General features: G+C 46.6%; 1 protein-coding gene across 2 annotated transcripts in view; it reads right to left on the reverse strand.

The window, feature by feature from the left end:
• Nucleotides 1-9,023: 9,023 nt before the first annotated feature.
• The window catches only part of EXOC4 (exocyst complex component 4), a 653,645-nt gene continuing 637,796 nt past the window's right edge, over nt 9,024-24,872 (reverse strand). The window contains exon 12 of one of the 2 annotated variants that reach the window (XM_014533235.1): nt 9,024-9,594. In XM_014533235.1, the coding sequence (XP_014388721.1) occupies nt 9,357-9,594 (238 nt within the window). In that variant the 3' untranslated portion in view covers nt 9,024-9,356. The remainder of the gene's footprint in view (nt 9,595-24,872) is intronic. The other variant, XM_014533234.1, reaches the window with a different exon arrangement.

Consider the following 24,872-nt stretch of genomic DNA (forward strand, 5'->3'; position numbering starts at 1 on the left):
CATTTGAGCCACCACCGTCCTTCTCCTGGATTATCACTAGTCCTCCACCTTCCGACTCATTATCGATCTTCCCCACCAGGGTGATATTTCCAACGTCAAAACCTGATCCACTGTCTTGCTTAAAAGCTGTTAGTGGTTACTCCAAACTCATTAATATCTCCTACAAGCCTCCAGCTGCTTCTCCAACCTTTTGTTCCCCTAAGGGCCTCCTAATGGCCATAGCTACTTATAGTTTCTTCAATACACATAGTGCTGAACTTTGCAAAACCTTCTTATACACCTCTCTTACTCCACAGAGAAGATAATGGGTTTTATTTATTCTTTTTTATTTGGATATGAGATGCATTTCAGAAAACCTGGCTCCCTTCAAAAGAGCCATTCACTCAGAAAGGGCAGGTTGGGGACAGGATGGTTTCTCATCAGTAAGGTAAGAGCTAGTCATGCAGGTGAGGATGCTTGTGGTTTAAGTCGGGGCCTCAGCTCTGCATTACTAATAAGCTACCAGGAGGGGCAAGGCCCTGGACTCTAAATCTTGGTGTGATGGGGTACAGAGCTCCGCATCCTTGGAGAGGGAGCCAGTGTGTAGAGCCACAGCAGGGTTAGGTGGGGGTGGGGCACCCCTATGTACTGGTTCATGGGGTCTGGGAGTCTGGCTTCTGATGTGGGTGACTGGAGGGAGCAGCGAGCTCCGGGGGAAGGTGGGTCAGAGAAGCACCACATCACCAGCGTTGTGGGTCCCAAGGCCCAGTGGGCCACTCAGTGCAAACCTGGGCCCACACTAGGAAAATGACAATTAGCAGATGTCCTGTTGTGGGGATGAGAGGCAGTGACACTCCGTCTGAAGGGCCGGATGTTGGTAAGGGGCAGGGCAGCCCACGCAGGCGGCTCCCCGGGGGAAATACTGTCTCAGAGACCAGGCTCAGGGCCCTGCCAGCACCTGCTCTCTGGAGGGGCCTGGGGCAAACTTGCCAAGTGCTTGACACATGTGCGTGGCTGGTCAGACCTCACAGCCTTGCCCAGCTTTTTAAGAATAAATTAAAGACAAGCAAGGCCAGGACTGGTGGCTGTGGAGCTGCACTCTGGTTCCCGATCCCTCCAATTAATAGAGAACCTTGTCTCTCGATCTGATTGGAAGGCGAGTCTGATCTGCTGACCAAGCATTGCTGTGCTTGACTTGGAGTAAACACCCGAATAGAGAGGGGGCCAGCGGGGACTTCAGGGAACACACGGAGCACGTTGGAAGACTTTTGTCCTCACTAATAAATGTTGTCTGCGCACTTTGTAGCATACTGCCTGCTAGCAAAGCTGCGGGAGGAGGCAAATGGCTCCTACTGATGGTTGAAGGCTATGATGGTTACCAAGGGAACCTGACAAATAGGAATGTCAAATTGGCCTGAATGTTTCTGTTCTCCCTGCTGAATTTGTTTAAAATCCTAATACTCACGTGATGGTATTAGGAGGTGAGGCCTTTAGGAGGTGCTTAGGGTAGATCCCTCATGAATAGGAGGAGCCCCTTTTAAAGTGACCCCCATAGGGCTCCTTAAGCCTTTTCACCCTGTGAGGTGCCATCTATGAACCAGAAAGAGGGTTCTGACTAGATTCCGAACCTGCCAGGGCCCTGACCTTGGACTTCCCAGCCTCCGGCACAGCAATGAATCTCTGTTGCTTCTAAGCCCTGAGTCTCTGGTATTTTGTTACAGCCTGAGGGGACTAAGGCAACCAATCCTCAGAGGAGGGATGGGATGTGGGTGAATTGCTTAGATACTCTTACTCCCTCCTGACCTCTGAGAGGGTCTGGGATCATGTGTGACTATCTCAGGGAGGTGCTGGGGCAGGGCCTGCACCGAACTAACTGCAGCTAGAAAACACGGAGATGAGGTGCCATTATGAACCAGAAAGAGGGTTCTGACTAGATTCCGAACCTGCCAGGGCCCTGACCTTGGACTTCCCAGCCTCCAGCACTGCGAGCAATGAATCTCTGTTGCTTCTAAGCCCCGAGTCTCTGGTATTTTGTTACAGACCGAGGGGACTAAGGCAACCAATCCTCAGTGGAGGGATGGGATGTGGGTGAATTGCTTAGATACTCTTACTCCCTCCTGACCTCTGAAAGGGTCTGGGATCATGTGTGACTATCTCAGGGCGGTGCTGGGGCAGGGCCTGCACCGAACAAACTGCAGCTAGAAAACACGGAGATGAAATGCCAAGGAAATGACCACAGTTAACAACACTTCGAAGTTTAAGACTGTCTGTAGCCCCCGTGAAAATACTTCAATGTCTGCTGAACCGGAGGTGAGTGAACTGCAGCTGGCGCCAAACTCCCAGGACCTCCGCTTTCTGAGTCTCTTGAAACAGCATGTCCTTGTTTCGTTTCCTCATTTTTAAGTTGCAGTTGCAGCTCTCCTTCAAGCTGTTAGCACTGACTTCCATGGGGCATCAGAGAAATACAAGGGCCTCTGAGCTGCTGGAGAACAGGGCAGCCAACAGAGAACAGATTTTCCTCTCTGTCTTTTTCATGTTTTGGTGAGTGGGTCTGGTTGTCAGAGGACAAAACTCAACTCTGGGGACTGGTACTGGATGGCGCTATGATGGAAAGTTTCGAAGAAAAAGGGGTTGGTCCAAGGAGATGGTCAGACCTCAGGGAAAATTTAGGATTTTTAAGCTTCAACAACAGTTAGTTATAATAGTACGAATTTTGCTCTTTATCTACTAGATGTATTTACAAACTTTTCTATAAACAGAAACACTGAACTAAGACCTATGTGCATGGCTCAGTAGTACTACAGAAATTAAAGGAAGGAGGCAGAGAAAGCAAAAGACATAAATAAACTGGGGGCTCCAGGGTCACTCGTTGAGTTTACAATACATCCCTGTTGCCTGTGTCCCTAGGACCAATGTGCTGAGTGAGCACTTGATATTGGTAAAGCATCACCTCTTCTCCCCAGTCTCTAAATCTGGCTCCTATTCCCATCACTCTGCTCAAATAGTTCTCTTTGGTGCAATAACATAATCTTTGTTTAAATCTCCCTTGCTTTATCTGCCCTCCTCATCAAGGTCAGCATCTTTGTTGTATTAGTCAGGATAGGCAAAGATATGCTGCAGTAACAAATAACCCCAAGATTTCAATGGCTTAAAACAATAAAGATTCATTTCATGCTTACATCACATGTCGACAGCAAGTCAGCCGGGCTCTGCTCTGCATCTTCCTCCCTCTGGGACCCAAGCACACTGAGTGGTTGCTGTCTGGGATATTGCTGGATGTTGTGGCAGAGGGGACAGTGAGCTCTGCAGGGTTGCACACTCATAGTGAAATGCTTTGGCTGTGAAGTAACACACTTCCACTCACAACTCATTGGCCACCTAATCACACAGTCTCACCCCAACAAAAGGAGCCAGAAAATTCAATCCTACTATATTCATGGAAGGTGGAGAGCAGGAAATATTGAGAATCTGATCAAAATCTCAGACTTTTAATTGCATATAGTGCATTAAGACACCATCTCTCCAAATGCTATGTACATGTAATTCCCGGGGATGCAAAGATCCCATGTATTGACTGACCACCAGCAAGGTTTAGAACAAAAAGGCCTCCTCCCTGACTGGTTTTCTCTCTTGACTAGTTTTCATAACGATACTTAGCTGATCCTCTACACTTCTGAGAGTTTTGCTTTTTTTCCTCTTCTCTTTGTTTACTTTTTGAAAAACTGTGGAGTTTGTAAAAATGCACCCCTCCATCTCAAATCCTCCCATCACTACCCCAGTTCTGCACTTTCTTCAAGGTCATACTCTCGTTCTGCCCTCTTCATTAGGTTGTTTCTGGTTAAACATAGTCTACAATATTCTTCCTTTTTCTGAATTCCTCAAGTATTTAGCATGAACCACACCATGAGCTTTCCGCACTATGTTGGCTTGCTATATTCCATAGTTGCTTCATGCATGTTGCCCTGTTATTTCCATGAGATGGTCCTGTCTTTGAAGGCAGGGCCTTGCCTTCTAGCCCTGTACTTGGCAGACTAATCACATGAAGCACATCTGAGCTCCCAAATGCAGCGTCCTCCTTGGACTGGCTGTCAAGAGATTCGGGTGCTGGTCCTGCCTTGGTCACTAACTAGGTGTTCCCACTCCCTGCCCTTGGACCTCCTCACTTGACCCCTCAGTGAAGTGAGGTGGATGAGATTAAAGCTCTCAAGTTCTATCTGGCTCTTGTGAATCCACAACAGGTGAGTTAGAGAAATTAATTGATGTCGCCGCTGAACTCCACATAGGAATGAAAAGACTCTCGCCGCCCTCTGCCACCGTGTGGGAGGTTATCCGTGGCTGCTCCCAAAGCCTGGCTCCTTTTATCCCCAGGGGCCTGGCCAATGAACTTCCGTTTCACTAAGAAAAAGAAGAGGGGCGGGAGGGGAAGGAGAGTCACTTGGGAAACGCCCTCAAGCAGGCTCTTATTCTGAAAGGTCCAGGCCTTGGGAAGGGACCCTGGATCTCCCAGTGGCAGGAAGGAATGAGACTTTGGCTTTGGAGGAATGAGGGGGAAATGTGTAACCTGGAGTGTTGGATCCCCAAAGCTTGTAGATTCTATGGTGCCTCCTAGCGGGCAGGACCGGGGTGGGGGTGACTGAGGGGTTACCTGTGGACACTGGGCATTGCACCTGGAGCCCGAAGCCTGGAGACATAGGAAGGACCTTTGGATCTGAGGGCAGTGGTGTCCAGCGCAGAGGTGACAGACACAGTGATCAGCACACACGGATGACAACACCGTGCTCACTGCCATCTTCCTGACCTGCTTCAGCGGCGGACACAGGCACAGCCCAGAGGAAGGCAGGCTGCCCGCCTTTCCAGGAAACCACAGCAAATTACTGAAGTTGCTGAGAACGGTAAGTAGGAGCTCAGAGTAGATTTAGAAAAGAAAGGGACATTTTTCTTACCTTGGTTTTGTAGAGCAGTTTGTGAACTTGTAGGAGTTCCGTGTGACATTCTCAGCACAGGTGGGAAGTGCAACAGCAAATGCAGGCCCAGGCAGGTTGCCACGTCTGTTACGGCCTGGTCCCTGCAGGGGGATGGAGCCTTCTGAGTGGACTGAGCTGTGCACAGGACATTGGCAGGCAGAGACACACTCACTGACGGCTAACAAGGAAGCAGGCTTGAGGAACCTGAATAATATCATTTATTATGTGGGGAACATTTATGATGTGCCAGGCACTGAACTCCTCTTTTACTCTACTCAGCAACTGTTGGCTAGGAGCTATCATCCCATTTCTCAGATGAGAAAACTGAGGTACAGGGCATTTACTAACCTGTACAACAGCAAACCATCTGTAAATGCTGAGGTGACATTTGGAGCCAAGGTCCATCAGGTTCTAAAAGCAGATGGAGGTGTCGGTCTATCAGCCAATGTCACTGGAAGCTCAAATATAGCAGGTAAGGTCCCCTCCCTTTCCCACATGGGATGAGGGGGTTTGGCTCAGAATAGGGAACAGAGGGCGTCTGAGCATGAACTCTGGCACTGGCATCTCTCTGGGGCGAAGGCCTTCATTTGAGCCTGTTTCCCACGTAAAGGAAGGAGCATAAGATCTCAAAGGATACCACGAGGATCAAATGGAATAAAGTGGTAAAGCACTTAGCCCAGCACCTGACATATATGAGATGCTCAATAAACGGTTTCTAAAACAACATAATGGCAATCATACAATAAAGGCAACAGCGAAAACCAGGAACTAATGCTCGAGTCTAATGCATTCCTGGAGTCTCTCAGTAAGTAAATCCTGTGACGGGAAGCTTGGCCTCGTGGGTGAGTAAGTGTGGGGTGAGGCGATGCCAGCGTTCCTCCTCCTGGGGTATCTTTGCAACAGTGATGGCGAACCTATGACACGCGTGTCAGAGGTGACACGCGAACTCATTTTTTTGGTTGACTTTTCTTTGTTAAATGGCATTTAAATATATAAAATAAATATCAAAAATGTAAGTCTTTGTTTTACTATGGTTGCAAATATCAAAAAATTTCTATATGTGACACGGCACCAGAGTTAAGTTAGGGTTTTTCAAAATGCTGACACGCCGAGCTCAAAAGGTTCGCCATCACTGCTTTGCAAAGTCAGCGGGAATCGGAGGCCACGCTTCTACTGGGACACAGTGTAGTGGGCACTACGCTCACTGGACAGCTCTGAGCCCCTTATTTTTCTTTTCAGTTGTGGGAACGTACAAACACTGTACAGTTTAGAACACACGTGAAGCTGTTACGGGCCACTGCTCTCTCGGTCCCGGGGCCGCCCCCTCCAGGTGAGTGAGCGTCCTGCAGTCTTTCTGATCACAGACATCAGTCCTTGGCCCACGTATGTTAAAGCGATTTCTCAGATCACACAGGTTTCCTCACACCCACACCTAGCTCCACCATCAGAAGCTCTTCTCCGGGGTTGGCATCTTTTTTAAAGACATTTCCAGCTCCCCTGCAGTGGCTTTTGCATCTCTTTATGTTCTTGGTAATTAGCTCTCTCACTGCACCCCAGCCCTGTGGCTGCCTCCCTGCACCTCTGCAAAATCCCAGGCGGGCCCAGGCCTCAGCTAACGAGGACACCCACTGCCAGCTGTGCACGCCTCCCTCCAACTTCCACTTCAGAAAACACTCTGCTACCTTCCACATCTGGACATTCATTAAGTACTTCTTATAACAACTGTGCCTCATGGAGACAGGCTCGGGCCTTTGCTGAGCCCGTCCCTCTGTGTTTCCTTGTTCTTGGACCTCATTACCCTCCCTCCCAACTGTGACCAGTTTGTCTGACGTCCCTGCCACATTAAGACGGTTGTTCCCAGCTGTCTATTCCGCAAACACGTTGCTTCTCAGGCACAAGCTTGTTGCTCAGGATGCTCCTTGCTTCCGTATCCTGCCAGAAGGACGGCCGTTTTGCTGGTCTTCTCAGATCTGCCCCCGGTGGAGTGAGTCTAGCTGGCCTGAGTCCTGTCACCCTCTGTGCTTTACTGGGAAATGTGTGTCCCCTGGTCCCGGGGAGGCAGCCATAGCGATACCTCAGAGCAAGAGTCCTGAGGACAACGCTGAAGACTTCAGTCCTAGGTCCTGCAAGATGAGATGCCTTCCGAAGTGACAGGACAGCTGTGGCAGAGGGAGAAGGAGAAAGGGGCCCTGGGAGGACAGTATCAGAGCGGAGGTTGTACGACTCTCCGTATCAGAGTGGAGGTTGTACGACTCTCCATCAGGGCGGAAGTATAAGCTCCGTGTGACAGGAGCTGTCTCTTGCTGGCCACTGCATGCACCCCGTGCCACCTGGGCTGGGACGGGCAATTACATCTTTGACTGACTGAGTGGAGGCATTAGCGCAGACATCCATGGGGGTGACCTGACAGGGAGAATCATCAGGATTAGTTGCCAATTCAACTTGGCTGCGCTTGAGGGTTTCTTCCCAGGCCATCTGAAACATAAATCAGTGACTGACAAGCTGAGGAAATATTCAGACAGGAGGTCCCGGAGAGGATCTGGGGCTCCTAGGACTGAGGTCACTCAGCAGGGGGCAGTGCCCCAGGTGGAGGGCCCCCCGGTTTCTGGGTTACTGGCCCTCTCAAGGGTTGTGCTGTGAGAGTTCAGCCGGTTCTCTTGCTCTGTCCTATGAAAGCGATGAGTGTCCTCGTGTCTAGAGCTAGCCCACGCCCACCAGCACTGGCACATATATGGCTCAGGAAATGTTTGCTGAATAAAGAATACAAGAAAAACAACACACCACGTTTAAGCTTCTCAAACACTTTAATGTTCTTTTGTTCCCACCAAGACCAAAGTTGTACAAACAGGTGTCAAATTCTGGACCATTAGGGCGTGAGGAAGGGCCATGTGCATCAAAGTCCCTGCTGCTCTCCCTCCCACCTGTGTTCAAGGCGTGTCGCAGTCAGCACCCCTCTTTCTTCTGTGACAGATCACCCAAGGGTGCCAAGAGCACGTGGCAGCCCTGGAACAGTGGTGAGGCCATGTGGCAGGGGCAGTGAGCACTCACACCACCCAGGAGCATTTCAGACATGGACTCGCTGGCTGGTACACAAAGGGGGGATGCCATAGTTGCCCCTCTCCTAGCACTCAGCTGAACAGACGGGGCTACTTCCTAAGGTGAGAAAGACCGAGGGGCTCACAGGAGGGTAAATGAGCACCTAAGCATCGTTCACACCCAATGTGTCCAGTGAGATGAAAAGTTTTGTAGCCATTATTTTCCCGGCCCCTCTCCTAGCACTCAGCTGAGCAGACAGGGCGGGGCTACTTCCTAAGGTGAGAAAGACCGCGGGGCTCATAGGAGGGTAAATGAGCACCTAAGCATCGTTCACACCCAATGTGTCCAGTGAGATGAAAAGTTTTGTAGCCATTATTTTCCCAGAAAGTGTGGGGAGAAAATCAAGAAGACAACTGAATCACCTTTCATTCTGCCATTTTTGTCATTAATTTGATGGCTCTTGGTTTTGATACGGCAGAAATAAAAATTAAAAGGTAAAAGACAAACTCATAAGCTGTGGACGAGCCACTGCATATAAAACACAGAGGGCATGCCTGGCCGGCGTGGCTCAGTGGTTGAGCATCAACCTATGAACCAGGAGGTCACGGTTCGATTCTGGGTCAGGGCACATGCCCAGGTTGCAGGCTCGATCCCCAGTAGGGAGCGTGCAGGAGGCAGCCAATCAATGATTCTCTTTCATCATTGATGTTTCTCTCTCTCTCTCCCTCTCCCTTCCTCTCTGAAATAAAAAAACGAAACAAACAACAACAACAACAACAAAACACACACAGGGCTCTCCCCCAGCCCTGAGGCGCTCTGTGCTGCTCAGGCAAGTTTGCTGAGAGCTCCATCCAGCGGAGAAGCCACTCATTTGATCTTGACAACTGAGACAGAAAGCAGTGCACATGCACTTATTTCACTGAACTGAAAACTGACAAGGTCAAGAGGGTAAGATCCCTACTGTTCCTGCAAGAGAACCTGTGAAGCAGATTTAGGAAGAGACTGAGGCTTAGGTAGCAGCCTGCCTCCCAAAGACTGCTGGGCATCAGCAACTCGTGCATTTATTTTCTCAGAGTCCCATTGACACAACCTTGTTCTCGGTCCCACCCAAGTCCCTTTGGAATCGACCTCATCAAAGTAGATGTTAAATCAAAATATTCTGTACTGCAAACTCCCTTTGGAGTGTATATGAAAAGCCTAAACGGAAGAGGAAAAAATCCTTACACCTTCTCTCCACTAAAGCATCTCTCCATGACGTCAGCTCAGAATATACCAAATAACATGCCAAAGAAAAAAGTAAGTATAAGTTTGACTAAATAACCAGAAGTGACCATCCCCCACCCCTGACCCCACGCAGTACCCCCCCTCCAGCCCCCGCTACACCGTGGTTATCTTTTTATCCTTGGTGGCCTGCTTGATGGCGGCCTGCTCACAGATGATCTCCTTGAGCCGCTGCAGCCTCGTGTTCTGGGTGGTCTGGTCTCCCACGCCCGTCTGGCTGCGGTGCAGCAAGGTCAGGGCATGGATGTACTCCAGCTCCGTGTACTTCACGCCCTGGTCCACCACCAGGTTCAGGAGCTCGTCAGCCGTGTTGTACAGCATCTCGTAATACTGCCTGAGGGAGGAAGAAGAACACTGCTCACCATCTCCTGAGCGATCTGTGTGGCTTTAGTGGTCATGGATCTGCTGTTTATAAATGACTTGGTTTATTTATTCACTGAACATTGGTTAATCACTGGGTGTTGTTCTGGGCCCTAGGAGTATGATAGATAATGAGACAGACCCGATTTCTGTCCGCTTGGAACTCACTGAGCCTCTTCATGACAATAGGAAGCCCTAGGAGATCTCATGTCTTTCAGAGTTCAATCAAGACTTCCTCCTATTGTGCCTTTACCTCCAAAGAAAGAAAAGCGGGGCACAAAACCAAGAGGGAGAAAAACAATCATCGGGTGGGCAATGCCAACAGTGTTTGTCTCATTCAATTCTTCACTCATTGCAGGCTCTGTGCAATGCTTGGTTTTCTCCTCTAAATGTGGGATAATAATAGTACCTGCCTCTTAGGATTATTTGAAAAATTAATCAATCTATATAAAGCACCTAGAATGGTGCCCAACACAATTATACATGCTCCATAAACATTAACCGTTAGAAATATAGTAACAATAATGTATTAACAGCAATGCAATAATGGTAATCGTATACAATGATGAGCAAGCCATGGTCTCTTTCCTCAAATGGCTCAGAGACAAGTAGGAAAGGTAATGAAAAGCAGAGAAATAATCACTGCATTTTTGCTGACAAGTTCATTTCCACGCACTGTCATTTCCCCTCGCAGCACCTATGAGCGGTGATTATCTCCTTTCTCAGATAAGGAAACTGAAAGCACGGAGGAGTTAGGGGGCTTGCCCATGTCAGAGACAGCGAGTGACCGTGCCGGGATAGGAACCTGGGTTTCTGACTCTCAGTCTGATACTCTGTCTTCAAGGACACAGCCAAGAAGAGCATGCCAAGTGCCACGAGGAGGTGTTAGTGCCTGAGGAAGGGGAAATCACATCTCGCTGAGGGGCAGGTGAAGAATCCAGGAAGTTTTCATGGGGTAGGACCCTGCCAGGCAGGGTTTACAGGGAGCAAATTCTAGATTAGGGGAAAGAGAAGAGCATGAGCAAAGGCAGAGCTGGGGGGCCTGGGTAGCCTGCGAAGTGTGGCTGAATGACGGGGAGTCGCAGGAAAAGACAAAGTCAAAAGGTAGAGAAGAGAGTCTGACATCAGGCTAGTAGAGTCGATAAAGGGCCCCTCCCCATTTCCAAGGCCCCACTGTGGAGAGCAGAGGCGCCACTCCCAGTCCATCTTCTGGACGATTAATGAGATGGTACGCAAAGTGGTCGGGGTGGGGACTTGGCCAGGACTGAGGGGACAGACCAAGGTAGCGGGTTCAAGGAACCTCAGGGTTGAAGGGATCTTGTGGGTCTATCAGGACCCCCTGCTCAGAAATCTTCACTCCTGGGCTTGGGGCCTTGGATTTGTTTCTTCTTCATCAGCAGAAGCTTGAAAAAATGGGTGTCCTAGGGAGAACTAAGCCCTCCTGGGGCAAGGAAGCCCTCTGGGGTTCCATAAGCTCAAGAATGTTTTACGAATTGCCGGTACAATGAGATGGGTCAGTGAGAGCCCTGGTGTCTTCACACGGCTATTTCCTTTTCCTGCTCTGCCAACCTCCTGTTCTAAATAAAATACTCTGTTTAAAAACAAATAGGGTAAGGAATTCTCCTTTGTGACTATGCCCTCAAGAGTGGCTGGAATGGAAAGTGCTCATCTTAGGCGGCAAGTGCCTGAGTGACTCCTGGCAGCAACTCGTTCAACATCCTTGTGCAGGGTCCTCTTGGGGCCGGTTCTCTGTAGTGGTTTCAAATGGGTGTTCAGTTTAACCTCCCGGACCCACGTATTCAGGAATCAATGCTCAAGGATAAGCTTGAATGCAGACAGAGGCACTGCTGAGAGAAGGGACGTGCGCTTTCTCACTGCCAGAGGTCTGGGGCCCAGTACCGGCTCAAGTCAGAAACTTGTTTGAAGTTACATGTTAAGCATAAAATCCACATGACCTATTCCCCCTCCATAACAAATCTGTTGTAATTAAAAAAAAAAAACTAATTTAAAAAGACCCAATGCTGTAGGAAGAGGCATCCTATTTACCCGGTGGCTTCACACATCTTCTGGCTTCTTCCCTGTTTGGACAAATGAGGCCCGCCTTATCTAATTCTGTTTCCCTTGCATGCACAGGTGAGCCAGGGACTGCCCATTTGTAGAACTAAGCACACATTTAAAAATGTCTCAGGAAGAACACACGTTCAAATATAGATCTACAGATGGAATGAGAGAGAATTGGGGCCTGGGTTTCTTTCAAAGCTCCAAGGGACTAGGTAGCTGCAGTTCTACACTGGAGGTTCCCACACTGCAGAGCGCCTGGGGAGCATGGGAAAAGTACTGGCTCTGAGGCCCCTCCCCAGGTCCTCCTATTCCCAAAGGTTCTGAGGCAGCCAGGAGGCTGGGCCAGGAGGCTGGGCCAGGAGGCTGGGGCAGGAGGCTGCGCAGGGTCTGCTTGGTGTGGGAACAGATGCAGAACTTTGCCCATCTCCTTGAGCCAAGGACCAATAGCATTAGGGAAGGAGACAGAAGGAGTTAAGTGGGCTATAATGCTTTTCAATGAGATGAAACCAAAAGAATCGGGTTTCTTTGTATTATGATGCTGATATTTTCATCATTTATCTTAAGAAGTATCATTGAACCCATCAGATCAGATGAAATTGTATTTCTCTTGAAAGAAATCGGATGAATTGTTTCCAGAGGTGAATGGCTGGTTTTCTACAGAGACTGCTCTTCCACGCTGGGAGCAAACAACAAAAGGAAAAGGCCCGGATTTCTAGTCGTGGGTCCCCCAGTGTGATGAGTGATAAAGGACATGCCACCCAAGCCCTTCATGTTGCAATATCCTCTGTGCAATGAAGATCTTTATAAATCCCATAATGATACTCTGGCGGGGACTGAGAGACTAAAAGAGTCCTCAGGAGCCTCGGATAAACAGTGCCCCAGAATCGCGAAGCTGAGTTATTAAACAAAATTGACAGGTAACTGATGGTGTATTTTCTGTAGTTAGGGGAAAAAAACTCCCCATAACCACGATGATATATTAGATCATAAAGAAACATAAATATTTAAAGACAGAATGAAATTCATCCATCTTTCAGAATAGTACCCAGTCGCAAATAGTACTAAATCAGCCCAGCAGTGGGAGGTGGAGAAAGGGTGCCACAAGGTGCCCTGAGGAGAAAATAGGAAAGTGCCCCAAACTACACAATTAGAATGAGCTTCTATGATAAACATTGCCATGCTGAAATGAAATCACACAAACCAACTGGGATAAATAATTTATCAGCACTTACTGAGGCCTCGGGAAAATGAAAGCTTGATCTTTTATCACCAAGTGTTAAAACAGCAGCCCTGGCTTCCCAGGCACGTTTTATGGTAGACAGCACTTGACTTAGCTGCTGGGATGGGATTGCATGCTGCCGTGAGTTTGACATGCTTGGTTTAGACCCTTTTGGCTCATGACTTGTGGAGTGAGTCTCTCCATAGCCCATAACATCACAGGGCCAATGGCTAGACCTGGACCAAATGTCCCCTTCTGGAAACCGGAGTCCATTGTCTTCCTGATGGGTGGGACATCTTGTGAGAGGAAGTCCCCTCTTGTGCACATGGTAATATTAATAATAATATCTACCTTTTAGCTCCATTAACACAATCCACCCTTGGGTGTAGGTACTGCAGTCATCTATCATTATTATTATTTTTAAATATTTTTATTGATTTCAGAGAGAGGAAGGGAGAAGAGAGAGATAGAAACATCAATGATGAGAGAGAATCATTGATCGGCTGCCTCCTGCATGCCCCCCTACTGGGGATCAAGCCCGCAACCTGGGCATGTGCCCTTGACTGGAATCAAACCTGGGACCCTTCAGTTCACAGGTCGATGCTCTGTCCATTGAGCCAAACCAGCTAGAGCCAATCATCCATTATTTACAGACTATTGACGTGGTGCACGATTCATGCACATTGAAAGGAAATTAATTAGAAGAAATATTTTAATATCACTATTAGCCCTTTCTCTATAATAGAAGTGTCAACCAAATTCACGGTCAACAATGACAGATCAAAACACACATGTGCAATTGGCGCCAGCGAGAGCTTTATATGTATTGCATATGAGTGAGTCAATGTTTATTTTTAAATTTCCAGTGTGCGTCATATGTACCAGCCGGCCGGTTGGTGGGACGGACATTCAGTCGGTTACTTAGCCTTTTCTATATATAGATTGCCAGTGCATGTCATATGTACCGGCTGGTCAGACGGTTGGATGGACAGTTGGTCACTTTGCCTTTTATATCTATAGATGAGCAAACAGAGCTTTAGCAAGCGATTTGTCTGAGGCCCCCGAATGGAGGGCTTTGAACCCTGGACTCACTCCAAAGCCACCAGAATACAGAAATATCTGAAACTGTAAAAAGCAAAAGTACTAATTTCGAAGAATACTTGTGTAGCTAATTCATTTTTAGTATGATTTAGGAAATATGAATTTAATAAAATTCGCATAATGACTCAACTCTCTGCCTTCTATTGTATGGTGGCAATACAAGCTAGTATTTTGGCAATTCAAAATTCACTTCCACACTCTGCAGTTATAGTTGAGTAACAGTGGGCCTGATCTGGGAATTCAGTGCTCTAAACCAAATAACGAAGTCACTTTGTAAATCCAGCATTTAGAACTCACAGGAAAGCTTTTTGGCTTTTTCATTCATTTTGTCACCTCCCTTTACTCCTCCCTTTTTGCCCCTCCAAGCTAGTAATGGACGAGGTGACCTTTCTTTCTAAAAGCTGGCTGCCCTTCTGACTCATTACTTCCTCCCGGAAGGGAGAGAATTAAGTGATTTCACTGTAAAGACTTTCTCATTTAGTCCTCCTGAGATAAAGAGTGTGTTAATGTCAAGGAGAGACTTAGGCTCTGAAGTTGGCTTTTTAAAGTTTCAAAGAAAGAACAATTTCCCGGAATATAGCTTAGTAATAACTGCTGCTCCTCACGTGCCTTTTAGCCAATAGTTGCAGCATTCTGAGCACTTAAATAAAAATCCAGTTGTAGACGTGCCAATGAATTATCAGTTAAAACATTCAACTCCTGTTTTCCTGCTCACTCAGTGGTACATATGACAATAAGCAGGGAGATGGAAAGAGAGAAAAGAAAGGAACTGAATAATCTATAAGCTAGATAATCATCCCATAAATAATTGAGAGGTAGTTACAGTGGAAAGACTTGGGGAAATAAAAAAACACTCCGGAGACCACCTACACTCAGATTCTCGTGAACTCTCACTGCCCGACCAGCTGTGTGACCTTGGGCAGATGCTATCAGCTCCTGGGACCTCCGCTTCCCAAGAAACACAAAGAGGCTAGAGCAGGTGCTGCTTACGCACCAGCATTTTTGGATTTTAAAACCTTTACAGCATCCTTTGCCTGGTCCTTTAAAATCGTGGGCTTCCACCAGAATTATCGGTGCTGATTTCCCCGAGCCGTGACTGCAAGATGCTGTAGCGGTGGATTTGAAAACATTCTGAACCAGTGGAAACTTAGCTCACGGCGCCTCCCAGACCACAGATAACCTGGATGGCAGTCCCGTGTGACGGAATACATTCGTTTATGGAAAAAGATAATGTGATTGCTCTCATTTGCCTTCCCCTTCGAGGAGCTTGCAGGGGTCCTCAAACTTTTTAAACAGGGGGCCAGTTCACTAGAGCTTAGAGTTTCTTATAGACAAGACTGAAAGTGCTAATCTGAAATAGTTGAAGTTACTTTCATTTTAGGAATGAGAAAACTAAGACAGAGAAACGTGAAAGCATTTTTAGAGAGTTGGGGGCAGAATTAGATTTAGATGCTATACTGGGCTTGATTCTAACACTCCTGACAACAGGTGGGGCAGGGTTTTGTTCTGACCAGGCCACTCCAGAAGAAAAGTGAAGTATGGCCTTTAGAAGCATCAGTGTGAAATTCCCTCCCCTGGCAGAGATCATCCCGGAGGTGAAGAGAGCTGGGAGTGTCTCTGGAAGGCTGGCACGGGCTTCCTCCATGTCATTTACCCCTATTTTCTTCATATAAAGGGACACACACACACACACACACACACCAGGGCCCTTGGTCAGTGGCACTGTGCTTAAGTGGCAGTCACCTACTGGCCTGGTTCTGACACTCCCCACGTTGCAGCAGGATGGCGGTGTCTCGCCTGGGAAGACACTAACAGTTAAAGCAGCTGGGCTCAGCCCTGCTGGGAATGCATCCTGGTATCTTTCCTAGCTGCAGCCACAGCCTTGCCTTATTTCTCTTAAAACACACACCCACAATCACTCGACACCAAGGAATTCCTCTGAGACCCACCCCTGGAGATGGTGACCTCTCCCAAGCTCAGTAACACTTGCTGAAAAGGGGAAAAATTGCTTTTTGCTCCCTTAGCTACAAACTCTGCTCCCCACCTCTGGAACACATTCTACATTTATAAAGAACTATGGTTGAAATTTCCTCCTCAACAATGCCAGGATTCATAGTCACTCTCTGCTGCATCAGATAATTTTTTAAATTAAGTTTTCTACAACAGGGCTGGGAGAAGATCTGCATTTTAAATTCAGCACAATTAAAACTGTGTCTCTCTGGTCTGGGCACTGCCTTTGGTCAAACTCCAATTGTATGAATAATTATTCTGTCTATTAAGAAGTCTGCTCAACTTCTCCTCCATTTTGAAGGTTTTAATAAATATTGATCAGGCACATTTCTGTTTGCACTTGCCAAAGCAATTCTGATGGATTCATCTTCTGATGTTATCAAATAATGAAATATGAAAGAGTGAATAGAATTACCCTCTTGTTCTGTGATTTTTTTATTTAGGTCCTTCATTTTACTTTCATAATTGGGTTTGTCTCATACTCCTGTAAATGTTCTTTTGATTATCAAAGGGTGAGTCCAGGTTGGTTAAGGAGAGCTGTTCTGTGCTAAATATCACTTTAGAGTCTTTCCCATTAAAATAAAACACAAATTATCTAATAGCACAGGTTGATAAAAGGACCTCGGATTATGCAGTTTGGTGGCCTCAAAGCTACATGATTGTTACCAATTAGCACATGGCCCTTATTGGATATTATCTGCTAAACTATATATTCTCAGATTAGTGATCTGGGAAACAACTGCTGAGATATGCTGAATAAAAATAATTCAGATGCCCTATGGTTTTTCAGTGTGAAGTAATGAAATGGAATTATTGTCTGGCTGGTGTGGCTCAGTTGGTTGAGTGTCGTCCTATGCACCGAAGGGTTGCCAGTTTGATTCCCGGTCAGGGCACATACTTGGGTTTTGGGTTTGATCCCCAGTCAGGGAGCAAACAGAAGGCGACTGATCCATGTTTCTCTCTCACGTTGATGTTTCCCCCTCTCTCTCCCTCTCCCTTCCTCTCTTTCTAAAATCAATTAAAAAATTGAAGTGGAATTATCAATAAATAATGCAAAGAATTTTTTCAAAGGACAACCTAATATTATTACTAGTGTTTAGGGAGCTCTAATAGCATTTTAAATGCTAATATAATGCAGAAAGGTATAGTCTTTGTTGCAAGAAGCTTCTTTTATCTACACTTAAAAAAAATCCAATCCAGGCCCAGATCAAAGGTATCTGCGGCACTAGGCCAATGCTCTCATGGAAAGTTAGGTAAATCTGGGGGTTACTAGCCAGCCTGCTCACCCATACTACCCCCAAAGAGTCGGAGGGCCCTGGAGAAGGTGCAGACCCAAGCTCGCTGCTCTAGGTGACTCGCAGAGTGAGTGACGGGATGGAGAGGTGAAGGGGTGACAGAGTTGGGTTTCTGTGTTTACAATATGGAAATCCTTCTCCACCTGTGACTGGGGAGACAGGTATGGACTGCATGGCTTTGACGGGAAAGCCTGACCATTAGAGCATCATGCCAATGAGGTCAGGGTGAGGGCTGATTCTGGTAGGTGCCAGTTCGTTCTATTCTTGTGCCACTGACTCTGCCTCTGGCCAGCAGCTCACAAATGTGTGAAGCCAAGGACTGGATGGGGTTGATGAATAGTTCACGGCAAGCGATTATCACTGCCAGGGGTGCTAGATGCAAAGACTGCTTGCTATTCAGCCATTAGTTGGCTGAGTTAGTCAAACCCGACTCCTGACCTTTTGGTCCTAGTTAGAAACCCTAATCCATGTCTCTTGTGTGTTCTAAGAGATTTCTCTACTTTGCTGAGGCAAGAGACCATATCTTTTAGGACTGAAGGGACAGAAAGGAAATGATTTTGGCAGAGAAACCAAAAAATCAGCAGATTAGAAAAGTGTGAGCATATGCAAATCGGCAGGTTCCAATGGCAAAACTCGACATGTTTACTAAACCTTTATGGTTATTTATGAAAGAGAGAAAAATCTAAATAAAACAAAGCTGCAAAATGAGCCACCTGAGACCCAGGGACACGTGACTCAGGATGTCAGTTAAAAAAAATGATAGACTAAATCAGAAGGAGCTAATGGAAATATGTAGAGCATCCAGCAGGGTTTAATTAAAGACCCAAACACTCTGCCAATGGGTAGCGTGTGAGTCTGGGAGATGAAAAGACCACTGTGGATGATATATATTTGGATGTCAGTGAGTCATTTTGTACAGTGCCTCTAAAAATATTACTAGCAAAATGAATTTAGTCTGAATGGCTACCCCTGATATGACATGGGCTGAAAAACAAACAAAGGGTAGTGATAAAGGCAAACCAACTCATTCAGAAGAGAAAGCAGCTGGTGAATGCTGAGGACACTGGCTTATAACTGACCTCACTTAGCACCTTAATTAATGCGCAAAAACATGCAGAGTGCTGGAAGCTGCCTATGTTACCCAATGGGGAAAGGCCATGAATAGTGAAAAAGAAAGAGAAATACTGTAAGGACCCCAGAGCAGCCCAAGTGCATTTGTGTGGAAGAAATTCCAGCCTCCTATATCCCATGGCTGGGAGAACCTTAGAACAGCACTGGTAAACATGGTCCATGAGGGTGTATGTGTGTGAGGTAGAGGGATGTCCCCAGAGCATTTTCTTACTTCCTGTGAAACACACTGCTGGTTACAGGACAAGGAGGTGATGACCATCTCTGTTCTTGCACTTCATAGTTGTAGATGGCTTTCTCCCGTAAGCCATTCGAAAGGAAATCAGAAAAGAGTGCCAAATGGGATTAAAAGGACAGAAGGTTGGAGGAAAATAGAAGCATAAAAGAGATTCAGTTCAGTTTTTGCTCAAATGTCAGCTTATCTGTAAGTGAGGGCATTGGGAGGGAGAGGTTTTCCCTGACCACCTTATCTAAAACTAGAGGCCCTATGCACGGAAATTCATGCAAGAGTAGGCCTTCCTTCCCCTGGCTGCTGGCACCTGCTTCCCTCCGGCACCCGGGACCCGGGCTTCCCTCCTCTGGCTCCGCGCAGGCACCCAGGACCCGGGCTGGCTTCCCTCGGGCCCCGGCTTGGTCAGGAAGGACATCAGGAATGACATCCAGAAGATGTCCAGTCTAATTAGCATATTACCCTTTTATTATTATAGATTATTATATGCTGGACCTGCCCTTTGTCATCAAGCTCTGTCCCTTTTCTGAGTTTTACTTTTGTTTTTAGCTCTCACCTCCATCTAAAAATGTATCTTTCCAAAAATATCTTAAGATATATTTTTTAAGTATAAAGTACATATTTGATAAGTATACTAATGTATAAAGCTAGAGATGTGGGGTAATGCAGTGGTTAGCTAAGAGCCTGGATTCGGGAACCGGGGGCTGGACTCTGACTATTGGTGTGATTGTGGGCTATGTATTCATTTCTCTGTGCCTTATTTTCATTTGAGAAAGGAAATAGTGAAGGGGGGGGGGGGGGTGTTATAAGGATTGGATGATGAACAGTGGCTGCAATAGAGTGTTTATTACACAAATAAGTGTCTGCCCCACCCCTTCGTAGAGAAGGGCTGGACTCTGTCACTCCTTGTTACCCGCTGGCCTGAGAACAGGGCCCTGAGTGGTGTTGAATAAATCAAAAGGAATGAATGAACCAAAGAGCCAACAGTCAGTAAATCTCGCTGAGTGGCACAATGCAAACAGTAATCTGATTCTTTGACGCTGGAAGGGAGGAACTATGGCTAACAGCGGCTCCGTGTAAGGGCCACGGTACTCTGGTGCTGTTCTGAGCAGGAGGTGTGGGGCGCCTCGACTCTGGGATAACTGGATGCAAATGGAAAAGGGGAGCACCGAGGGAGAGATGCACTTCTGACTAAGGATCTGCAATCCTCCGCTTATCTTTCCTTCTCTGGTGGAAACAGACATGAGACCTTGGCTGTTTCTTGGCCTGTCTGGACTGCAGCTTCCTCATTTACCCCATGAGATGAATAATACCACTTACAGGTTAGGTCTGAGGATGAAAGCGAACGAGCGGCAGGACACTTGCTATGTAACAATGGAAAGGAGAACAGCTCACTGGCCTTGTACTCGTTACCGGCCACCTCTGTGCTATTTCTTCCTTCACAACTGTATGGGGTATCATTTCCCCTACACTGCAATGGTTTTTATCAATCCTTCCCTCTCCACTTGGAAGAAAGGTTCATTTTCTTTCTTTTCCTAAGATTAACCCTATGCCTTTGATCCCAATGCCTCCCAGTGCTTTTAGGACCCTGCTGGGGTTTTTTTGTTTGTTTCAATTCCTGTGTCTGGTATCTACCCCTAAAAACAAAACAAAGCCAAACAACTGACCCCAAACCTTGCACTCCACCCTCTCATTGTTTCTTTTCTTCTTTCATTGTTGATTTCTAGAAAAAAAAAATCATTTTTATGCCCGAAAGCCGCCATTCTGTCTGAAATTATATTTATAAAGGTCACCAATGACACCCTAGTGCAAAAACACAATGGCCTTTGCTTAGCACTCCCCGCCTGGAGAGTTCTCCATCTTAAAGTCAACTCGCATTGAGCCCCGTTATTTAGGCCCCTCCCAGCTCCCACAGCAACTTTGGTTTTTCACTGGCCCCTCCCCTGTCTGCCCACTGAGGGCATTCCTGCCAGCCAGGCGCTGGCCCCCTGTCTTTTTTTTGCTTCCAAAAGTCTTCTCTGTACATGAGATGTTTTCTCTTTCTCTCTGATCTGGTCTCTTATCCGATTTGCCTCAGTGGATGATAGAGCATCCTGCAGACTGAAGGGTCCTAGGTTGATTTCCAGTCAAGGGCATGTGCCTTGGTTGCGGGCACATCCCCAGCGGGGGGCATGCAGGAGGCAACCGATCAATGATTCTCTCTCATCATTGGTGTTCCTATCTCTTTCTCCCTCTCCCTTCCTCTCTGAAATCAATTATATATATCTGGTCTCTTAATAGATCAAAGCTTCATTTTTTCCGATTTGCAGACATTTTTACCAGATGCCTTATCAGGTAGCCCCCTTGACTTCCAAATTTTGCTTAACAGAAGTGTAGTTTGCAAAACCTCAAAATAGTAACATGGGGGTGTTAAAAGGATCAAATGATGAAGAACCATGGCTGGAATGAGTAAGTGCTGTGTGAGTGTCTATTATGTAAATAAGCTCACTTTTGAGTTTCTGCTCTTCCACCTCTTTTGATGATGATCCCCAGGTCTATCATTATAGCATCTTTTGTTCATTTCTTCTTTCCACTCGCAGCATCACAGATCTTAATCACTGCTCATTGGGCTATTACAACAGTTGCCTAATTCGGTCTCACACAAGCATTAACTCCTCCCAGGCCAAGTTCCAGTTTAACAAGAGCCATAACCGCAACCTGTGTGTTTACTAGTGCTAATCGGGTTAAGCCCAGACTCTGATACCCAAGGCCTTTTAAAGATCTGGCCCCCAGTCCACCTTTCCTCCCACTTTCCCCTGCATCAACCTGCTATTTAAGCCAAACTGAGCTACTCATGGTTCCTCGAACACTCTGTGTCTGTGTATCCAAAACCCAACAACCTTCAAGATTCCTGAAACCCTCTGTCCTCTATGAGCTATCTGAGCCGTTCTCTCTACCATTACTTACTGCATGGGTCACCCTTAACATGTATCATTCAGAGAAGTGTCTGGTTTTTAAAAAAAATTATTTTTGACATGGTGATACAATAAAGAAAGGTATAGGTATGTTATTACTTACATAAACTTGGAAAAGTTACTTGACTTTTTTGGGCCTCGGTTTCCTTATCCATAAAATGAGGATATTGATAGTACCTACTCATAGTGTTGCTAGGAGGAGTAAATGAGTTAATATCTGTAAAGTGCTTAGAACATGCCTGGCACCTAATATATTTTATATATTTGTTAAATATATTTGATAAATAAGCAAACAAAACAAAACACAAATAAAACATAAGGTAAACAGTGCAAAGTCTCTCTCCCACTCCTGTCTGCTATCCCCAATGTCTAGATGTCCTTCCAAATACATTGTATACCTACACAAGCACAGCACAGCACACACACACATACACACACACACACAGCATGTAAAGAGAAATGGTGTTTACACGCTTGCAAGCACAGCACCCACACCCACCCCCACACACAGCATGTAAAGAGAAATGGTGTTTACACGCTCCACTGCACTTTGCGTTTTCCACTGAACACTAGATCTTAGAGATGGTTCCATTTCAGTCCACATCGACTTGACTTATTCTTAATGGCTGCAGAGAATTCAACTGTATGGATGTACCATAACGTATATTTATTAACTTCTCCCAGATCGCAGCCTTCTTGACGAAAAAGACTCTGTCTTATGACTCTCTGCAGCATCCTCTGTGCTTAAATAGTACCTTTAAAAATTCTTTTTCTATGTGTTTATTTGCTCAACAAATATTTAAGCATCAATTATGCAACAGGGAGTATATCGTAGGTACTGTGGATACAGACGCTAGTAAAACTTAGTCCTTGCTCTCTGGAGGTAGAGTCTGGTGTGGCAGGAGCCGTGCAATTGCAGCAATGTGACAGCAGCTTAATAAAGGTACAAATGAGACTCTGAGACCACCAACAGGAGGGGCTATGCACTTAGAGCAATCGGGGAAGACTTTGTGGAGGAGACATTCATGATGAGGCGAACATGAGAGAAAGAAAGTACTTGAGTAAAGAAAATGGGATGTGTGAAGTGTGTGGGGAAGTAGGAAGAATGTAGTTTTGGGGGGAATTGCAAATGGTTTACTTCTCACTGGAGTGCAAGTGAGCGGGGAGGAGGAACAGGAGCTAGTAAGGTAAACGCTCCAGCTCTCGGTGGGCCTGCTGTCAGGCCCGAGACTGTGGGCTTCCATGCGAGGTGGAAGAGGGGTGGGGGGCGAGACTGCTTAGAGTTGTCAGCCTTGCATTTGCCTGGGTGGTAAGACAAAACAATGATCTATTATTACCAGGCTTTAATGAAAGAAGATACTTTAAGACTCCTCAAGTAGAAAAGAAATAATCTCAGAACTAAAGGTCCATGCTTTCTTTTATGAGAAACTCACAAACTTACTACACGGTCATTATTTCCCTAACTTTCCCGGGGATGAGGACAGCTGACACCCTGGCACTTGGGAATACTTCTGTAATTGATGTGGAGGAATCTGAAGACAGAGGGTTTTAGAGAGAAGTCGGCCACGAGGCCATGTGTGATGTAGAGACCCCTCCCGCACAGGGTGGAGGACACAGTCTGAGAAGCAGGAGCGCCTTCAGGCTGACGGACACCCAGCTTCTCCTTGTCGCTCAGCTTCTCCTGTCAGAGCATATCATTCTTTAGGTTTCCTCACCACTCCATGATCCCAAGCTGGACAAAGTCAACCTCAAAGAGAGAGAAGGGTGCCAACATCTCAGCAGAAAAACATGTCAAGGCTGTCACCTCTAGTACCTTCTATCAACAGGGCCGTGGGACTACTGCAACACGCACAGCTGGACTAAGACAAGGCTGAGAGGACAGGGAAGGCTGGCAGTGGGAACAGAGGAGAGCAGGAGGCCCCGCCATCCCTATCCCTCCACTGGTCTGGTGAAATGTGAGGGAGGAGGGCCTAAGATGCACATAACTGTACTCGTATATAAAATTGTAAGTGAGGAGTACCATCACTATCTTGTTTAATCTCTTGACAAGCACACACAGTGGCTTGATGACCTTAGTTTGGCAGATAAATAGAGAGTCTGAGAAGAAGGCCACAGTGTCATGTGATTGACATGGGATTAAACCCTGGCTCCTTGGATTCTTCACTAGTTATGGGAGCTTCTGGGAATTCCATACCACATAGCGAGAACTTAACAGCAGATCCTTAAGTTTAGCATCAGATTTAAGTCCGGGGAGGGTATCTGGAGGAAAATGAGATGTAACAGGGTAAAATTAACCACAGGAAAATACATTCTGTGAGTCAGAGAAAATGGGGGATGAGGGACAGAATAGCAATTTTTTAAAAATGACCCTTTCCATATAAAAAGACTAGTACAGAGACACAGCAATGCTGCTCTCCTAAGTCTATATGTAGAGAAAAGGCCTTTAATGGGAAAATATATATAGCATTTGCATCCTTTTTTTAGAAAGAGGAAAGTATTGGATTTGAAAGGGCAACTTATGAGAGAAGGTCTTTAATGCCTCTATTTAAATGCTAATGCTAACCTATAGCTCCGGACCACATAGAAATGAAAGATTTTGAAAGACCAAAAAGTGAATTTAAAAGGAAACCTTAATTCTTGAAGAAGAGATTTTTAAAATTTTTTATTTTTGAAGGGAAGCGAACACATGAGATTTCATGAGAAGCACACGCTTCTGATGGGGGCAAAATCCATGGGCCGCCCAGCAGGTGAGTGTGGATGGAGTTTCCCCTCAAAACCTGGCCTTGGAGGAGTCTAGACCAAGATGGCGGCATAGGTAAACACCGGAGACTGCTGCCGCAAACAACCACTTCAAAAATACAACTAAAAGACGGAACGGACATCACCCAGAACCACAGGAAGGCTGGCTGAGGAGAGACTCTTCAACTAGAAGGAAAAATAACAGCACACCGAGGCTCAGAGGAGGCGCAGTGTGGAAAAAACTCAGGTGCGGAGGTGCGCGCGCAAAGCGGGCTGGTGGCTGAGAGCGCGGTTGTCGTTTTCGGTCAGGGGGGAGTCTCAGACTCTGAGCTCCAGATACGGGCGAATCGCTGGGGACTCGGACCCAAACGGGAGAAGCGGGAGTGTCTGGCATCAGTTGGAAGGCAGCTTTCCCTCCGAGGTTTGCAGCGGTTCCGGGGGTTCTGAGAAGCAGAGCCTCTGGGAACGGGACTGAGAGGGGCCATAACCGCTCCCTCCGCCCACCCTGTTGATCCC

Source organism: Myotis brandtii, unplaced genomic scaffold, assembly GCF_000412655.1.
Source record: "Myotis brandtii unplaced genomic scaffold, ASM41265v1 scaffold956, whole genome shotgun sequence".
Lineage (NCBI taxonomy): Eukaryota > Metazoa > Chordata > Mammalia > Chiroptera > Vespertilionidae > Myotis > Myotis brandtii.